Raw genomic sequence first — 19,777 nt, forward strand, 5'->3', positions numbered from 1 at the left:
GGGCTGATAATGGGCTGTTCTCACAGCGAATGGGCGGAGCCGCGGGAGTTCGTAATACAACACTGACAGCTTGCTCCGGTTATTTGAGCGCTTGTGAAGGCGGCAACAGATGCCCCGACCTGACTGTTTTAGTCCCTTAAGAAGCTACTAGTCCAATTAATACAGATGGGGGAGGAAATCCGCGCGTGTCGGCAATTAGACTAACTTATAGCCCGTGGACTTGACGACGAATATGAGCGTTTCTCCGGCTTATGGCGACTTGATACGACAGCCCGCCATCAACGTATGAGTTGGACCACAAGAAACGCACTATCCCTGAGATGCTGGAGTATTTTAAGCAATAGCTGGCAGATGCGATTTGGGCTCACACGGTAAGCCTTCGTAAGCTCCCGGAGAGTTGCTGCCCGTGGGCCTGCGCGCGCGTCATCTTGCGACGACGCGGAGTTTCCTCGCGGACTGTTTGTGAAAGTGGCTGGTTAACATGGAAACGTTCACTGATGTGCTGCTTGTCACCGCAAACGTCGGCTCACTCTTTGACAACGTAAGTAGACCGGTGAGAGTAACAACAGCTACACCACACGGCGGCGCCGCCAGGGGATTAGGCTCAGGCAGAAATAAATAGTTTGTGTAGGAGGTACAGTAAGTTTTACCTGGGGGGGGGGGGGGGGCTCCATTGCTAGCATACATCTTTGCTTTAAGGATGTAAGGAGTGTCAAGTTGCTGTTCGCACTTTGTGTTCATTTGTAGCCTACGCCGTAACGAATGTGTATTGTGTGTGTAACACCATTTCAAGTTACCCAGAAATGTGTCTTTGAAAGCGGTAAGTTAGCTGCGCTCCACAGTGTTGTTGTTTTTTTTTTCTCCCCCGCTCTCGTGGAATAAAAGAAAAAGTGCTGGCAGATCCATAGATCCATTATTACCTGTGTCGCGACTCACGTGACCGGGTCTCTGTCAGAGTTCACTGATGAGACGCTCACAGACACTGAAAGGTGGGGTCACCGTGTCCAAAAAAGGTAGAAATGTCGTCTCAAAATAGGATTGTAAAGCTATCTTATAGATATTCAAGAACTTCACGCATTTATTGGCTATGGTAGAGTTCGATTTATTTAGAATGAGCTGAAATTTGATGGGGATAAGTCGTTTGATTTTATCGAGGCGGTCTGTTTTGGGCAGGTTATATTTAACTTAAAAGAGGATCCTGGTTAAATGAAAGTATTGGAATAATTCAATTAAAAGGTACAGAATTTAGCAATACCAGACCACCTATGTGCACCTTTGCCTGGAGGTTTAGTCTTTCTCAAAGAGTGTCAGCTTGTTTGTTGTCATTTCATTCAACACAAATGACTTTTCATTTCCCCAAGAAGACTAAAATAGACCTATGTTTACCCTCTCAGTTCAATTAAGCTCAGTTCAGTTTTTTTTACCTATATTGCCAAGTCACAACGAATGTCATCTCGAGGCTCATCAAAGATAAAGTCAAGCCAGTTATGATCAAATTCACTGGTCAGATCATAGTCAGATCAAATCAAATTCATCAAAATGAGTCCTATTCGTAGAATGCCAGTTCAAGAAAATGTTGCCAAGCTGAGGAAACCAATAGATTTCTAAGTCTGCTCCCAGTATCATCATCAACTTTAATCCGATGTATTCTAAGCCATGAAAATCACTGCTTTTGATACCAGCTCAAGAAAGCTCTGTGCTGTCCAGTAGTCAGTTTATGGTATTCTTATCACACAGTATGGCATTTACAGCTCCAGTTGCATCACTTTACTGCTATAAAGTTATGTAAGTTAGCATTTATAACCCCAGCCTTAGATATTTGTATCCACCCAAAGTAAGAGCACATTTATACAGAACTGAAGGGGTTTTCTATCTTGTTTAAACATGTTAAAATATTTATTTTATTTATTTTGTTTTGGCCTGGCTTGGTTTGACAAAACTTGTAGACATCGCCGGGAGGAGGGCTCTTACGGTCATGGAAATTTGGCTCAGGACCATATTTCCGTTTGGCAGAGCAGGCCCCAATGAAAACATGTAAGATCCCATTGTTGTAAACAGATGACTATCTCCCCCCAGGGGAGTTAAGCTTTTCTACTTACTTAGGCCCCTCTATTCCTATAAACAAACACTCCGGAACATTCACCCAGGATAAGAGCAGGATCTTAAGCACACCACAGGATAAATCCTGTTGCTTTTCAGTACTGGAATAACAGTGTCCCGTCAAAGCAACTCAACAAGTGGACTGCGGCTCAGTAACACTATGACACATCTTCTTTATGGTCGCTTACGCTGTTTTCGTTAAGGCTGTATACGACTATGCACAGACAAAAAGGTCAATTTTATCTCAGTCTCGTTGTACGAACACAGTGTTGCTTTGAAAGCTCTCCTATTCAACAGTTATGGTCTTGTTGCCTCACAGTGCTCAATTTTGACACCATTGCGTCTAATTCCCGGATGGTAAGTGGCAGATGTTTGCGTTTTAGGTTGTCCTCCACTGATTTCTAATTCAGTTATATCTTTTTCTTTGAGAGTGTTGCAATAGTTTTCCTTTTAGGTCTCCAATCCTGAGCTGGAGTCAGCAATGTCATGCAAATACACTATGCAAAGCCTTTTCTCTGGTCATATGAACCACCCACCTGGTCTAGCAGAGGATGGCAAATAACTCTGAAACTACTCCTGCAGCGATGTAGGAAATGCCAGTTTAAAACCTGAGGGATGCTGAGTTAGAAGAAAATCAGCCAAAAAGGAGGTGCTCCTTTCAGAATTTCACACTAGGGTATCTGGCAAGATCTTTCATTAAATTACAGTAGCTCCTGTAAATGGTCCATTCAAGGCGGTTTTGTTTGTAATGTTCAAGGTTAACCGATTAACTAAACACGCAAGCATTAACAAGAATGCAAATTTGGAGCCTTCTCTTTGAGCACTTACTGTATTTATTAAAGTCTACTTGTTCCAATCAAGAGAGAAGCAGTTTTGTTTTACCGACTGCTGTGTGCTTATTTACCTGCCTGCTTTTCTCATTTGTCAGCTCTCAGTGAGTTATTAGTCACGCCTTTATGGATGACTTTCGAAGTTGGCCAGATTGTTTCAGGTGTGGTTGTACTTGAATGAGACGACATCCTGGAACAAACGGTCCATAATGTTTCCAGACAGCCCTTACTGTTTAATATGCTTAGAGTTTGTGATTTATGACTTCCTGTCTTCTGTGCGATCTGCTTGGCCATTAGTTGACCGCATTTTTTTTATGCATTACATTGTAACATATGTTGATGTTACAGTGTAACCCTAACCCCAGACGTTTGTTCAACATGGACATTGCACAGGACATGTGCATATCTTCCACCAGGTACAGATAAAAGCTCATTTTCATCTGCTCCCACTGGGCAAAGTCGAGTGCACAGATAGCAAAAATCTAAAACCGACCACCAAAACAACAGCCCCAAGCATCAACAAGAAAAAAACAATAATACTAATGTCCAGCCCAGCTAAACAACAAATAACTCTGACTCTGCAGTTAAAGTCATAAAACACCCATGTTGCCTGTCTCAGCTTAGTGACCTTCAGCCATTTCTTCCAACTGATTTTAAAATGTTTAAAAGTGCCACACTCTCTGATACTCAGTGGTTAAAAGCAATTCCACATCCCAGCTGCCAAATGTTGTAGATCAAACTTTAATATGACAGTCTCCTCTAGAGGAAGTCGGCCTATAGGTGGCGCCATGTATCATTACAAACTGTGTCAGGTTGTGGTGATAGTTTGTGAACAATCCTATTCACTAAACTAACACCGAACACCTCAAACAGAAAGTTTGAAACTTAAAACGTCAAATTTTTTTAAATTCTTTTTGTCCTATATTTTCTGTGCTTGCTGTACCTGTAACGTGTTGTAACATACAATGAGAAACGTGAGGGTGTCATTGCTCGCACGAACAGTTTTGCTGCATCTTTACTCCTTCGGTTTCTTAGGGATCTAAAATAAGTTTGTTTTTGTAAATCTAGCAACATGCTTCTTAAAGGTCAGACTGCTATCTACAATCACACCTGCATATTTAACATGTTGGACATCCCTTTTACAATCATTTCAGGTACGGGATAATTGTTTTCTTAAGTAGAGGGAAACATACTCGTCCATGCATCCATTTTCTATACTCGCTTAATCCGTTGCTCCGGTCGCGGGGGGGCCTGGAGCCTATGCCAGCGGTCATCGGGCGAGAGGCAGGGTACCCCCTGGACAGGTCGCCAGTCCATCACAGGGCCACACAGAGAGAAATGAGACAAACAACCACACACACACTCACACTCACTCCTAAGGACAATTTTAGAGACACCAGTTAACCTAACATGCATGTTTTTGGACAGTGGGAGGAGGCCGGAGTACCCGGAGAGAAGGGAAACATGCCAACAGTTTTAAATTCCCGTCTTAAACGGGAATGAGTCATAGAGGCAGCTATTTTATTCATATCCAGTGTAAGTAAAGGTGCAGCTTGCTGTTTAAAATTGGCATACATGTATCACTGTGACATCTCCATACATCTGGATATTCTCTTCTAGACCGTAAATCATTTCATACACATGGTGAACAAATGCAGACCTAAAATTGAGTCCTGGGGATACCCCAAGATAGCAAGCCTTTTTTTCCCTTAAACATTACCATTAACTTCATCTAATGCCTTTTTAAAATCTATAGATATGGCTCCTACCGCTCCCTCTTTATCCAGCATGTTTTTTAGCTGGTGTAGTTTGTGAAACTAGAGTAAGATTTTGTGTTAAACAGACAACAAACAACTTCAGATATATATGATAATATTTGAAGAAGTGTGATCGGATATTCACAGCTTTGTCTGTCTCTCAGCCATGTTCCACTGCAGTTTTAAAACAGCAGCCCAAACAGGACAGACGCTTCACTGGCTCTAAAGTTTTAAAGGTTTTTGCGGCTACCATAGCTTTTCCTACTCGTTTGAAACCCGAGGGAGAGGTGGGAGTATATAAAGTTGGTTATGATATTTAGTTTTGCAGCTTGATTTTACTTCTTCCCACACACTGGACCTCTAAAGCTACTCTTAGAAATTCCCAAGCGATTATCACCACATGCCTCAGCAGCCTCCAGTAGCCCCACCAAGCATGCTTCAGCCTTTTGTTTTGGCTTTCTGCTCTAAAGTTTACCATTTCTGCTAACTGTCACTGCTGCCAATCCTGCTGCTCAGGATGGCAGAAAGTGACCACACCTCAGATGAGGCATAAGAGAGAAGGGGACCAAATCTCCCTGCAGGGTTCAAACAAGGAATTTGGCTCTGCCAGTAAACTAATAAAATGGGTGACATTAGTCTATGCAGTACTGTGCAACAAAAAAACAAAGCATTGATCAGGTCAGGACGAGTAACCCCCATTTTATTTACCCACTCAATCCAAAATGTACACATTTGTCCCTCAGACGATGTAAATTACAGACCATGTCTATATGCATAATTTCTTAATTTTTAACTTCCATTTATCTGAGTCCCAGCGAGGTTAGGGTGAGAGACAGGATACTCTCTGGACAGGTTGTACAGGTCCATTGCAGACATGCATTTTATATCATTTGACATTTACATGGATATGTTTGCAACAGTTTGTTTTGATATCACCGAAAACTGAAGAGCCAGATTTTTCTCTCAGAAATTGGGGTCTCCGTGTCATCCTTTCATTTAATACATATTTTATGACTAGTAGAATAAGTTGAATCCATTTAAAAAAAATAAGAAAAATAAACATTTTTGTTAATTTCTTTGTTGTTTTTGTAGATGTAACCATTTTTTTTCTTTTTTTTTTCTTGAAGAAACAAAGAAATCTGTCTTATTTCGGTTATTTTTTTTTTTTGCTGCATTTCTTTGCCATCTGATTTCACTGAATCTTCAGCCTCCATGTACTTTTAAAAGAAAAAATGAAAAAGAAAGCACATTTTAAACATCGACGACAGAAAGATAGTGCGAGTCGTTGCCAGGTTGATTAATGATGATCAAACATATACTGCACAGTACAGCGGTCATGATTTTATATGACCCAGTGCCATTATTCAGCCTACAAATTAAAGTTGCCAACTCGTTTCTGAGTGAGTCTTGTTCTTCAACGGGTTTTTAAAATTTAGAGTTAAAATAATTTTTTGAACAACTACATATTTGACAGTAACACGAACAGGTCATATAGCGACGCCTTGTGGCTGCGACAGGGGAAGCCTTTCCAAACCTCAGCTTTCTTTGGATGACACCATTTCATTTCCTGCATTGCACTCTTAAATGTCCATGTCCTGGTCATCTTAACCATTTGTGGTATTGGGAGGTGGGAGGGATTATGCAACGTATGTATGCAAGATAAGCCTCAATTAACCTTTAAGATTATGAGGCAGGTGACAGGCTGCAAACAAACACTGGTGAACCAGATAGTTGTTTTAAAGTAAATGTCTGATTGACTTTGTAGTTTTTATTGTAGTTTACATGCTCGGTATAATTCTGTGACATCTGTATGTGTGTGTTGAATTCGCCCATTTAAATGATGATTCCCCAGCCATGTTTTGTAGTATTATCCTGAAATCTAACAAAAATGGGGGGAAAGGAATCTGTTTGAATCCATTTTTGATGGCTAAAAGCTGTCGCTGTTAAAATCCACCTGATTCCTTTCCAACATTGTATAAAATAATGGAGTAAGGGGGTGATACTTGCATGACTGATGACTTTGCTCATCTTTTCATAGGTTGGGGAAATTCAAAATGGATGGTTACAAGAACTGTATAAGGTAAGTTTGTACATATTGAATTAGTAGTACTATTAGTCTGAATCTTCGAAGCAGTTTACTTTTTTTCCCTTAATTTTTGGGCAATCTCGTGCAGGGCAAGGTAAATTAAAACTATTATTGTTAGCTGGCCTGACAAGTTAACATAAGTACTTAACGCTTCCCAGCAAAACTGATACTATGCTGACAACGTGATTAATAGCTCAACTCCAGTGAGCAGTAATCATCGTGTACCACACTGCTGACCTTCTTGTCATTGTTCTGTAAGGTAATCCTGCATATTTGCTTTGTAACAGACAATCCATAACTACAAGCCGCAATTCATCGCCCTGCACTTCCAGGAGGTGGGAGGGAAAGACTACATGGTCAACATGGGCAAAGCAGAAAACTTCTTCCAGTATGTGCAGATCATAATCCATGTTAGAAATATTCCTGTTTGCACCTAAATAGGGCTGCAACTTAGGCTTATTTTTATTAGTTGTTTGCTCTATGATATGTCAGAAACATGGCTTACTTGATTTAGCCAGCGGCACGAATATATAGTAGTTACGAGCAATCTTAATAGGAGAACAAGTGGAGTTTTAGGAGTTTGCTAAGAATACAATCATAGCTGTTTTGCCAACTGACTAGTTGATTACGCTGAATTCTTCCAGCTTTACATGCAAAGAAATGTCATTTTTTTGCTCCATATTTTGTGCTCTGCTTCTTTCAGGAACATCGAATCCAGTGAGGAAATGAAAGACTTTGACAGGGCTTGTATTTATGTGGACAACCAGTTCCAGGCCGAGGACAGCTTTACGGTAAGAGAAACCTCTTAGACAGAGTGATTCCACTGTCTTTCCACAAGATGGAGTCCTCGTCCACTTAAATGACACATCAGCGTTGTTCTTGAGTCTCTTGCTGCCCTCTGATGTCGGATGAAATCAGGAGCTACTGGCCAGATTAGCTCCTGATTTCAGATTGTTTGGCTGCACATTAAGGTGACGATGAAGAATGTTAGTAATTCTTTTAAAAGAAATGTCATATACGTTATGAAAGCGGATGATTTTTTTTTTTTTACTCACCTATGCTTAATTAGGTTTTGTGTACTCCTGAACATTTAGCTCTGAGCAGTTTTCAAGGTTAAGTGCTTTGAGTCTCCATTAGAGGGGCTGATCAAACCGACTCGACTCCATTTTTTGCTGTTTACAACAACAAAGAACATGCTCTAATTGTGCTTCCTCACTGGAGTCAGACTTGTTGTTTGGGTGGGCCTTTATGGTTCATTGAGTTTCATACATCAAGGCCGGTGTACACGCTCAGATGTGTGCAAGACCATAGCGTTATGTAAGCGACATAGATCTTATAGATGTTGTGCGAAACAATGTGGTAGTCGTTTAATAGTTGGGGCACAGAGAGAGGAGACGTTGTTAAAGACAGGTTTGTTAAGTTACTCGTAAACTGATGTTCATGATGTTCAGCCTCAATCTCCACAACAGTCACGAGGGAGGCTTTCTGTATCTTTCTTGATCTCTGTTCAAATTTGCCAATGCTGGGTTTGTTCGGATTAGTTCGCAGGAGATTTTTACCCTTTTTGGCAGAAACACCTCCCTAATGCAGGAAAGTGGCTGAGTATTTTTTAAATTATTAACCTTCCTCCTCCCAGGTGATAGTCTCATACCGCACGCCTGACAGTAGGGGTCAATGGCTGCATCTGTAGACTGAAGGTGCTTGAAGTAAAAGGGGGGAAAGTCAATGGCCAGGTGTGAGAGAGACAGGCCAAAGTCAATACGTTTAACTCTAGATTAAAACTATTGATCTCGGCCCATTTGTACACAATAAATTAAGTGTGTCTGGGGGGGTGGAAGACAGCTGGGACTAAGTTTCCCAGCATCCGAGTGTTTGCACCCTCCACTGTTTGCCCTAAGAGGGTTGCAGCCCCCCTATACGCCGTCTAATGCCTCATTCTCATTTCGGCTGTGCCACCTGCATTGATTTTCAATTTGTTTCTTCTTGGCTTCAGATCATTAGTTATAAAGCCAAGAGAGAGTTTAGGGGGTTCTCCTTTCACACGGGCTGCAGAAGTAAAGGGAGCAGACCTTCATGCATTCCCAGTACAAATGGTGTTTTGATAAAAAATCACTCGAAAGTCAATATTTTTTTATTAAACTGTGCACAAACCTGATTGATGAAGATAGGTGTTTTGCAGAGTGTGTGAAGGTGAATGCGTTTCTGTGCGCTCGTGTGCATGTGCTGAATAGAACATGATTACTGACTGAGCAAGAACAAGGTTTCGAATTATTACCCCTGAATCCCACGCAAGAACCATAACTTTGCTTCAGTTGTGAAATGAAATTACAATTGAACTTTTTGTTGAGATTGCTCTTCAGAAACCGATAACCATCCCTCTCAGACTCACCCAAGGACCAAACTCCTCAGCTCTCCTCTAACCTCAGTTCGGACAAGTTGGTCACTAATTGCTGTTCACTGGAGCCCACAGCGGAGACTCTTCCATTTCATTAGATGAGGATGACTTTGGCACACAAGATAAATGAGCTCTTCAGGGAAAGATCTCTCATGCTCTGGCTGAATATATGTGTGTGTGTGTGTGTGTGTGTGTGTGTGTGTGGAGGGGTGGGTTGTCACACGGCGGTCCGTCACGCCCCGAGCCTTGTGCGTGTTGGCTGATTTTTCTTCGGCACCCAGTCACTGTCTGCGTTGGCAGACAGCGGGCCTACTGCTTAATACCTTTTAAATGGTTTTAATTTTCTGTCTTTATTGATTTCACAGGGCGTGATTAATCAGATCAGTGGAGCAGGCAGTTAGTACATTAAAAATTGTCAGCTCCATGTCAGGGATGATTGGGCGCTGAAGTGTGTGTATGAAGGACTATATGTGGTCGTGCTGCACAGTTATAGTCATGTGGAACATTTTTATTCTTTAAAGTTTCATGTGTCTTTGTGACAGAAAGTATAAGTAAATATACTCTGTATTGAACGAGACATTCAATACAGAGATCTCAGATTAGCGCACGTGATGCCAAAAAACAATTCAGTCCATTATCTTTTTTTCTATTGACCAACAAGATTCCTGAGTAAGTCAGAGGAGATCTGTTGTTAGATTTAACTGTAGGTCTCTTCTATTCAGTCCAAATTTGCCAAATTAATGATCAATTTTGTCAAATATGTTTAGATACTTTTTGCTTTGGAATTTAAGTAGTTGCTATGCTGAATAAAACATATCAAAAGAGTTTTTGCAGTGAGTTTATCAAAGGTAAATGTGACAAATGTGCTGTTTTAGTGTCATTTCCTATAGAATCTTACACATTGCAGCTGCAGGTTTGTGTGAATCAGTAACACCTTTTGGTTTTTAAATGAAAGCTTTCTGTTTTGTCTCCACAGGCTTTGGGGAGCATGTACTTCATCCACAAGACATTGAAAAATATCTATCAATATGACTTTAATGGTAAAAATTCCTAATTTTGACATTTACTTGCATTTTTGTGATTTAATTATGCAGAAGCTTTTCCGAGCACGATAGTTTGAGAAGTTTTCTGAAAACCACCCCATTGCGTAACTCCCCGTTTTGATAAACGGCTTTAATCTTAAAAGGAGCAAGAGCTCCGTTGCATACGATGCTGAAATCCTTGTCGTTTTTTTTTTTTAAATATAAGGAATGTTAAGATGTTTCTGTGTGTGTAATGATAGTTTTATGGCTACTTCTCCCAGCCAGATATTTGCAAAGAACTAGAATTTAAAGTGAAGCTGTTATTTTGCTGCTGCATAGTCTAGTCACGTTAGGTGTGAAAAAGCTCAGCAGAAAAGCTTATGGAAGAACCATAAACATCCCGGAGCTGCCACTCGCTATGTGGCCCAAACCGATTGTCGTTCACCAAATGCAGTCTAATGGCCTGCTTATAGATTCCCTCATCACGTATGCCACTCTGATGAGGTTAACACCAGTTTATTGATTGCTGTTTGCATGTTTTCTCACTCTTTTACATGTCACCACCCTCGGTCTGCCTCTCCGTCTCGCAGTTAAGGATTTTAAGGCAGTGCAGGAGCAGAACAAGTATGTGGGCTCTCTGGACAAGGTTTCCACTGTGGAGAAAGAAAAATTCCCAAAGAATTTCTGGCCTGATGTGAGTATGTATGCATGAGCGTGTGGGTAGGTGTGGAAAGTGGGGGGTGCTCATGGGCCAAAGAGAGATGTTGGGGCAAATGAGTCTACTGGGGCTGCCGGCGCTGTCTGCCAGCTGTGACAGGGAGATGAGACAAATTATGGGGAGGAATCAATAATTATCAGTTTGGCCCTTTAAAGACACAGCTCACTGCTGTTTAGTGATTCACTCCAATTTGTCTCTGTTGCAGTTCAAGTGGTCCAGAAAGGGCTTCATGAGGACCCGCTGGATCATACACAACCAGTACGTAACACACTCTTTGACCGTCATAATCACCTGTCCTCACATGTGTCATGATATCACATGTGGAATATTATTCCAATAACACCCTCATTTGGAAGAAAACTCGCACCGATGGGATCATTTTAGGCAAATTTGAAAGCCATCAGCCATCAAATTTCAAAGCCATCTTGTCTGATTCAGGCACGAAGAGCTCTGAGAAATGAATTAAAGAAAATGAGACAATCAGACATCTAACAACTTCTCTGTTACTGTGATGTCACGTCAATAGAAGGGTCCCCATCTTTTTCATTCATGTAGTACTTTTGATAATAGAATCCTTAATAACAATAACCTTGATTTTATAATTACTGTACGCGACTACAGTTGTTCACTTACCCCAGTTACGTTATGCAGTTCATATCAGCTCTGTTTAGCATTTTAGCATTTTATCATTAGCTCATTGGGCCTCATGCAAGAACCGTTCGTACGCACAGATTTGTTCTTAAATGGTGCGTATGAGTGATTTAAGAGAATTTGCACATTCACCAATCTTTTCAAATTTTACGTTTTCTTTCAGGTACGAACAGAATTTACGAGTGATCCAGAGCTGTCGTAGGAGTTTCGTAAAATAGTCCGCTGTTATTCCAATCAAGTTTGCTTGACTAATGGATTGTACATTTAATTACTTTGAAGCAAACATAAATAAATATATATATTATACCCCATAATGATGCTGACATTATTCTGTTTAACTTAAATTATGCACTAATTGAAGGTTAATTTGAATATGTATATAACAAGGTCAATGGGAAGTGTAACCAGCGGCTGACTTGTTACTTTTGGATGCCTTAGCGCGTCAGGCCCTTGGAAGAGACTGTGTAGATATCCTTGCGGAGACAGACGAATGGCTGACATCGCGATTAAGACTGCCAAGGACTGTGCTGCTGCAAATATGCAGCTTGCTACAGCCACAAGTCCAGAGAGAAACACGCTGATCAAGCCCAATTCCACCACACGTCCAGGTCCTCAGTACTCTTGGATTTTTGGCCACTGGAACCTTTCAGAGGGAGATTGGGGACTGATAGGGTGATAGTCCTCTGTGAGTCGTGCGCTCCCCTTGGTCATCAAAGCTCTCATCAGTTTATCACCCATGGTACATCAAATTCCCATACACCGCTGTCCAACAAGTACAAATTAAGAGGGACTGTCATGCCGTGGCTGGACTGCCAATCATAATCGGAGCACTAGACGCATATACGCATCAAAGCACCCGTGCTGTCGTGGAGCGCACTGAGCTGAAGGCCAGGTGGGTGTGTCTCCATACAGCGGGGGGCAAACTGCTCTATAGCCCAGAGAAGGCATGCCAGATTTGCACAATATTGCCATGAACGAGGGTCTCCACCTGAACCAGCCCAGGCAGACCAGAAGGTGTGGTGCCAGAAGACCCCCCTCATGGACCACCCCATCAAAGAGCCATCATGATGAGCCAACAACTGATTGCACGGCTTTAGTTGCAGTCATCGAGCTCCTGCCCATGGCAAGACGTTTTTTTTTTTAAAGCTATTTTCATATTAAACTATTTCCTTTTTTTTTTATTTCGGTGACATTACGAACTACAGGTGACATGGAATTAACAGCACTCCTAATTGCTTCCCATTTCTTCGCTTTAGCAGGTCCCGTAATTCCACTGCTGACATGCTAAAAATGACAGATTTTCCTTTTTGGATCTCTGAAAGCAGAACTTCAATCTCAGAGCCCGTAAAGTTGTTCTTTATGCGCCTTGATGTCATTCTCATGACTCAACACTCAACACTTCCTAGCACAGGAGCGAGGAAGCACTGCCTTATATGGTATCATTTTGGGCGTGGAGAATGCAAATTTACTATCCTGGTGCACGTGCCCCTTAAATACGCACGGGTGTGATTCATCATTTACGCAGGTCGTTTACACATTTTTTTTAAGTTAAGAGCGTTTGTTGAATCTGACGTGGCGTGTTCGTACGAAATTTAGAAATACGAAAATGTTCTTGCATGAGGCCCATTGTTTTGGTTTTAAAATCCAACAGCTTCACTGTGCCTCTTCAACAAAAATCCACTGCGCACTGCCTACCCAGCCTCACACAGCAAACAGACAACTTTAACTGGAACTATTCAACAGCTAAAGAGCCAAACATGACTCTCAGAAGTGCTAATGTTACTCCGCTCTTCTAGTAATTAGGTTTGCTCGATTAACTTGATCAGGTAACATGTCAGTAATGATTTTGCAGCTTGTTTCTTTTGCCTCCATGTGGCCAGAAAAAAACAATAACAGCAGTTGGACAAATTCAAGTCAAGATAATACGAACAGTTGTTTAGAAGTTGTATTAAATCAGCATTTGATCTGGCATTTAACTCCCATGTACAATAATTTACAGAGTTGAAGTTTGATAATAAACAAAAAATAAACTTCTTTAGTTCGAAGCAGAACTATTGAATTCACGTATTTACACACAGTTTGTACATGAGCAGTGTCGTATAGTGCCAAGACCATATCTTATGGGGAATGTTAAAAGAATCTGGACCCATTTTTTTGTGAATTAGCAAACAACATACATTTACGTGCATGTTCTGACACACGACATTGGAATAAAGATGAAAGCAACCCCCAGTCGAACCGGGATGAAGCATGCAGTGGTGCTGCTTCACGACGCCTGTGTTTCTTATGCGCAAAAAGATGTAACAAAAAGAGTCTGGCCACAACATCTTGTTGTGAGTGAACACAGCTCATTATTTGCTCGTTCCATGCACATCTGTTTTTTTGTCCAGTCAGTGACAGCCAAATAAAAAGAGGGACCGCTCAGCCCAAAAGTCATGTGCTTGTTGGTGGACTTGGCATCAACAGGAACACACTCACTGATAAGAACGGGAGCTATCTTATCAGTGAGTGACACACTCACGCCTATACTTATAATCACCCATCTGATATCAGACTTTAGTGCTGTCACATTATTTCCTGTTTTGCTTCTCACCTGTACATGTTGCCATATTTTGCCTGCGTGTGTGTACTTCACAGAGGTCTTGACCTGGTCAACATCCATCTGTTCCATGATGCCTCCAACCTCATTGCCTGCAACTCCAGTCCTTCCATTTACTCAGCCAACCGCAAAAATGCCCTCAGATATATCATCAACAGGTGAGATCTGCAGATGCCCACCACTATGCAAAACCAGGGGTGTCAGATGTACAAACATAAACAGAGTTAAACTAAAGTACTAATAAATCAAAAGAAAAATAAAATGATTTGATTACTTGTATGAATGTCATGGCTCATATGGTTTACTAGCCTTTTCTGTCTCATGAAGAGGAGATTTTAAAGGAATTGACATTAACTCTGACCTTTTTAAATGTTCAAATGCTCCATGGAAGGCACAATAGAATAAAAGATGCCTGACAATAGCATTTCTTTACAGGACATCAGACAACCGCTACACTGCTCTGCCTTTCTTCCTGTTTGGAGATTTTAACTTCCGTCTGGACACTCTTAGTCTGGTCCAGGTCTGTGTCCATTCATTTCTCCTGAAGCTCAAGTGAAATGGAGGTTTATCAGCCTCATATTTTGACATAGAGCCTTCCTCATGCTTGTGTCCCTTTCCCCAGCATCTGTCCATTGAAGCAGATGTGCAGAGAGTGACGAAGGACAGCAGTAATGAAGTGGAAAAAATAATATGCGAAGAAAAGGACAATGACCACCAGGTAAGTCAAATGAAAAAAAACTGTTATGATATCTAATGATAATTCCTTTTCACTCCTACTTTCTCTTCACTCACCTTCACCTGTCCTGCAGGTGCTGCTCCAGATTGAGGAGAAGCTGTTTGCCTACCTGCACCAGGCAGTTTTCCGAGAGGACAACGGCAGAGCTGTAAGAATACAATCTCAACTTTCACCCACTCTGATCTCATCAGCTACAAAAACAAGAAAACTTATTCCACGTCACAGATGCTAGTTTAGATCCTGTTAGAAGATATAATGCGCTGTGAATGACAAATAGTTGTTGCAAAAAGAGGTAAACAAGAGTGCCACATCTGTGATTTTAGACTAGATTTCCACCCAAGTTGAACTCACTCACCTCATGTTTTGTTTTTTTCTTTAATGATTTGAAGTGTTGACATTTCCGTTAACGGGTTCTATCCCTCAGCTTTTGAAATACGACAAAGAAATCACGGCCTTTCGTGATGTTATTCAGGAAGAGGACGTCAAGTTTCCACCCAGGTGAGAATGAGCATACAGACATGTACCATTTGTAAAACTTCTCCCATTCTGCCGGTTTGCCCTGATGCACCTAAGTTTGTTTTCTTGCCTCGTACATAGCTACCCGTACAGTGAAGACTACACTAAACCGACGCAGTACATGAACACCCGCTGTCCTGCCTGGTGCGATCGTATCCTAATGTCACACACTGCCCATGATTTCATCCAGAAGGTCAGTCAATATCTTCTGAACGCTGCATGTTTTCACACCTCCACGTAGTCCCAAGCAGATCTTCTGCTCAAAGTTCATGTTTTAGGGGAGTTTAATACGGGATGTCACATCTTGACTCGTTATTTTACATTTGCATTTTCGACTTGGTTTAGTGAAAATTTTTATATCACCAAATATGTTCTTCTTATTCCTGAAGTGTATTATTTACATTGTATACAAGTAATGTTGTATCCTGTAATGGCTGCTGTGTGGAAAGGATTAGCTTGCATTCAAACCCAGGCAAATGCACCGCTCAACATCTGGCAACATGCGGTCATTCTGCTCTTTTAACTGAACGCTAGGGCTCATTGTTGGATGTGACATTTTTGTTACTGTTTCAGATATAAATCACCTAGAAGTTCATTCTTGTTTTCAGAGAGATGATGGTGAGAAGAGTGTTGTTTACAACACAATAGGTCCTAATGTCTGTATGGGAGACCATAAGGTAAGAGTTTTTAAAGCATCTGTATTGTGGCGGTAATAATTCAGCCATCCGGAGTGATTCTCACTTCTTTTTTTTTTTTTCCCTTATAGCCTGTTTTCTTGTCCTTCTCACTGAAGACAAATAACCATTGACTCTGATGTCTTTCATCGGTAAGAACATGTGTTAGTGAGTATGGGTATGTGTGTGTGTGTGTGTGTGTGTTTGGGTTTGTGTACTACATCACATGTGGAAATGCAGTGCTCCAACAGGGTAGATTCAGAGAGCGATCACAGTAATCTTGCACTTCTCCCTGGAGAGCCATAACCAGGCTGGCCCAGTGGACTCAGGATATGAACTAAGATGAAGTGCCTGCGGGACACAAGCGCTCCTTTGTGTCCAGTGTAGTTGGCGCACGGACGATCAGCACCTTTCCCTGATCTATGTCTATTGAATCCTCTCCACTGCCACTGTGGCTACCCATTAAGTGCATTGCAGGCCCGCTTTTCATTAATTACCATCTGGATGGTGCTGGAGAGACATTCATTGTGCCCGACAGCATATTGGCATTTTTAGGGCCATGATTTTGTTTTGCTGCCGTTTAAATTTATTTCTCTTCAGGATGGACTGCTTTATCATGACAGTCCTTCTGTAACACGATGGGATCCGCACAGGAAAGAAACTTGAAAGATGCTAAAACCACCTCCTGTTTCTGTTTGTGTTTGACGTTTTGTGGCACCGACAAAAATCTGTCCCAACATCAGTCTTACGTCATACATGCAACACCAGTTGGCAAATTGGGATTTATATGTATGGTACAGTTTACAGCTTGCACTCAAAGTTAATTCTAAAGACTTACTGTGGAAATTTTTTGGAAAGAAACGGGAAAACACTTGAATGGAGGTTAACATATGATTGCTTTCCAGTGTTTTAGTTTTAGATGGCACATGATTTATGGTGTGTGTGTGTGTGTGTCAGCTGCAGGTCTGTAACCGCACCACCTTCAGAACTCTGCCACAGTGGATAATCAGCATGATCGTTACCCACTACAACCGACCCACCCACCTCCCGCGGGGCTTAACTCAGCCTGTGGAATGAACCCTCTGCTGTCACGTCACTGGTTTCTCACGTCTGGCTTCACTGCCACACAGCTGTTGACCACAGTTTTGGTGCCACGAGCCCTGATTTATGTGCAGTTCTTCAAATTTTGCACTCGGCCTCAGACCTTCGGTCCTCTGAGCTCAAAGCTCAGAGTCGTGCCTGCAGCCGTGCAGACTGGGTTTTGAATTGGACCAAATGAGAGAAGCTTGACACTGATGTGTACATGAATGTAAAACATCTCCCATTTTAGTTAGAGTGCTTTTATTTCTTGTTTTTTTTAATGTATCCCTTTTTCTTCTTCTTTTTTTTGCAGCCAGAGTTATAAAAACAAACATCAAACTTATTACAGATTTACTCCCTTCTTACTTCCCATAAACAGAATAGATTTATCAAAACTACTTACTTCAGTCCGCCTTCAGAGTTGTCTGTCAAAATTCAGCGCTCGAGTATAAGCAAGTTTTAAGATTTTAATCAGAATCTGAAACACATAATTAATCCTCGCAGTGATATTGCGTTGCGGACGTTGTAAAACCATGAAACCGCGTGACTGGGACTGCTCCTGTGCTTCTCTCTTAGGCTTTTGTTGTTAGCGTTATTAGGAATCACAGTGCATGTAAAAGAATAATATCACGGAAAAATATTGGTTCTCTGATATCAGGTGTAGGACATCAGTCTGTGAGTGTGTGCTACTGTTTGTAAACCCTGAGGAGTAATGCTGCTCTGCCAGTCTCCTGTCATCATGTTTAGTCTTTCTCTTCCTCTGAGAAGATTCTCTTCACAGATAAAGAAAAAAAGAATTCAATGAGGATTTCTCACGGCTGTGTTTTTCCTACATGTGGCTGCAGCAAACACAGCAGCTCTACCGGCTAGTGTCAGATGTTTCCTGATTAGTTTACAATATCAGTTTTATTTAGATAGTGACATGAAGTAACATTTTACAGCAGCAACAAACCACCTGCAGCAGTTTTGATTTGCTCTTAAAGCAGATGATTTCTGCACTGAAACAGAAACAGAACATGTCACGCTGTTGGACTTTAGAGTGACGTTCTTTCTATGTACCAACTGTACATGATACCAAGTGCTTTATTTCACAAGCTACGTACAGCTCAGAGTTGTCACTTTTAGCTGTCTTCAGGTCCTTTGTGCTACTCAGCACCCACAGACATCTTGTCCGCCCTGTTCTGATTGACATCAACCTGATTTCATTGCCAAAGTATAAATGGTGTCAGCCTCTTGTGTTTTCTTACGACCGGAGTAAAGGAATGCAGATGTTTTATCTCCAGACTTTTAAGAAACCCCTGTGTATATGCAGCATGTGTTGTCCAGGCGTGCACCCACACACAACACAGAAGCACTGTTTGCTTTTGATTCCTCTTTCATTATGTCTCCTTTTTCTTGATTTGTAGTCTCATACTGTAGCATGAGTGCAGTTGTATGTTTTAATGTGATATAATTATTCATTTCATGTTTTGTCCTGGCTTTAATGATAATTGACTAAAATATGTCTGCCACTCATTGCGTTTGGCTTCTTTTGAGTGATTTGTGATGGAGCACCCAATGAAACAGTGCATTCTCTGTATTTACACCAAAAGGCATGCAGAAGTTTTCACATATATTACATTTTGATTAATGTTTGTACAGTCAGACTGTAAACTCACCCTAACAAGAAACAGTAATGCTGTTGTGTGTGTAGATTGAAACAGTTTGTGATGTAATGTAAAGTAATGTCACAGGAGTGGAATTGGTTGTTAGGTCAGTATTACCTTTAGATCAACTCTGGTAAAACACTACATCTTTGTGTTATTTCACTTTTGTAAATAAAGTTTTATCCTCAGCAGTTTGTTTTGCTGTTATCTGTGGTTTAAGATTGACGGGTTAGAGTCATCACATGGCAGTTTGCTTTGGTCACACCTTTTCTGGGCAATAAGAGTGTGAAGGCCGTAAACGTAACGGCGCACTTGAAGTCTCACTTGGATCATTTCCCACACAAGGTATTGCGTGTTCTGATCTGAGCCATTTGTCAGTAAGATGATACAAATCTCAACTGGAGTGATCTATACAGGTGCAGCTGTTTTGAATGTTGAGAATTGATCTCGGTGTTTGTTGTGGCTCAGATGAAGAAAAATCAACCGGAGTCGTGTTAAGTGATTACCGAGCCGGCACTTGTAAGCCAGGCAGTGTTTTACTGCATCTCTGTGTTATGCCTTTTGTTTCTACAGTTTAAGGTTCAGCCATAGTAAGCTGCACTCATTGTGCGGCAGATAACGGAGGGGATGTTAAACAGAGGAGGTCATAAGCCTTCTCTCTAGAGCTGGAATGAGCTGGCTGTTCGGGACATTTACCTCTGATTGAAAATCTCTAGCAGTGCAAGAGCCTGCTCAATTTGTGACTGACTCTTACTTTTATCGTTGGTTCATTCTTTTGTTTGACTCAGATGGATCCACGCCTTTAAGAAAAATACCCAAACAACAGCTGGTTGGAAGGAAACTACAGCATGTAATCAAATGGCAGTGACAAAGTGCATAATCCCTGCTAAATTGTTTACCATCATCCAGAGTGGGTTTATTGTCATAAATGCGATTAATGCCATGTGGGCTTTCCGGACAGCATCTT

General features: G+C 41.3%; 1 protein-coding gene across 1 annotated transcript; it reads left to right on the forward strand.

Annotated features, from left to right (window-relative positions):
- Window positions 1-55: 55 nt before the first annotated feature.
- On the forward strand, window positions 56-19,001 carry inpp5l (inositol polyphosphate-5-phosphatase L). The gene is made up of 16 exons (XM_075468633.1): window positions 56-541; window positions 6,726-6,767; window positions 7,061-7,161; window positions 7,477-7,564; window positions 10,145-10,208; window positions 10,781-10,884; window positions 11,114-11,166; window positions 14,197-14,316; window positions 14,594-14,678; window positions 14,781-14,876; window positions 14,968-15,042; window positions 15,319-15,392; window positions 15,492-15,603; window positions 16,019-16,087; window positions 16,177-16,236; window positions 17,042-19,001. The coding sequence occupies exons 1-15, from the start codon at window positions 482-484 to the stop codon at window positions 16,216-16,218; spliced, it is 1,185 nt and encodes a 394-aa protein (XP_075324748.1). The 5' UTR covers window positions 56-481; the 3' UTR covers window positions 16,219-16,236; window positions 17,042-19,001.
- The last annotated feature ends 776 nt before the right edge of the window (window positions 19,002-19,777 follow it).

Source organism: Odontesthes bonariensis, chromosome 6, assembly GCF_027942865.1.
Source record: "Odontesthes bonariensis isolate fOdoBon6 chromosome 6, fOdoBon6.hap1, whole genome shotgun sequence".
Taxonomy (NCBI): domain Eukaryota; kingdom Metazoa; phylum Chordata; class Actinopteri; order Atheriniformes; family Atherinopsidae; genus Odontesthes; species Odontesthes bonariensis.

What these genes read in the sequence shown, in the direction of transcription:
- inpp5l (XM_075468633.1), top strand. Translation starts at nt 482, where the DNA reads ATGGAAACGTTCACTGATGTGCTGCTTGTCACCGCAAACGTCGGCTCA. An exon ending in AAAGCAGAAAACTTCTTCCA is followed by an intron (nt 7,162 to 7,476) that starts GTATGTGCAGAT and finishes TGCTTCTTTCAG; the next exon opens with GAACATCGAATCCAGTGAGG. An exon ending in AAAAGGACAATGACCACCAG is followed by an intron (nt 14,877 to 14,967) that starts GTAAGTCAAATG and finishes CCTGTCCTGCAG; the next exon opens with GTGCTGCTCCAGATTGAGGA.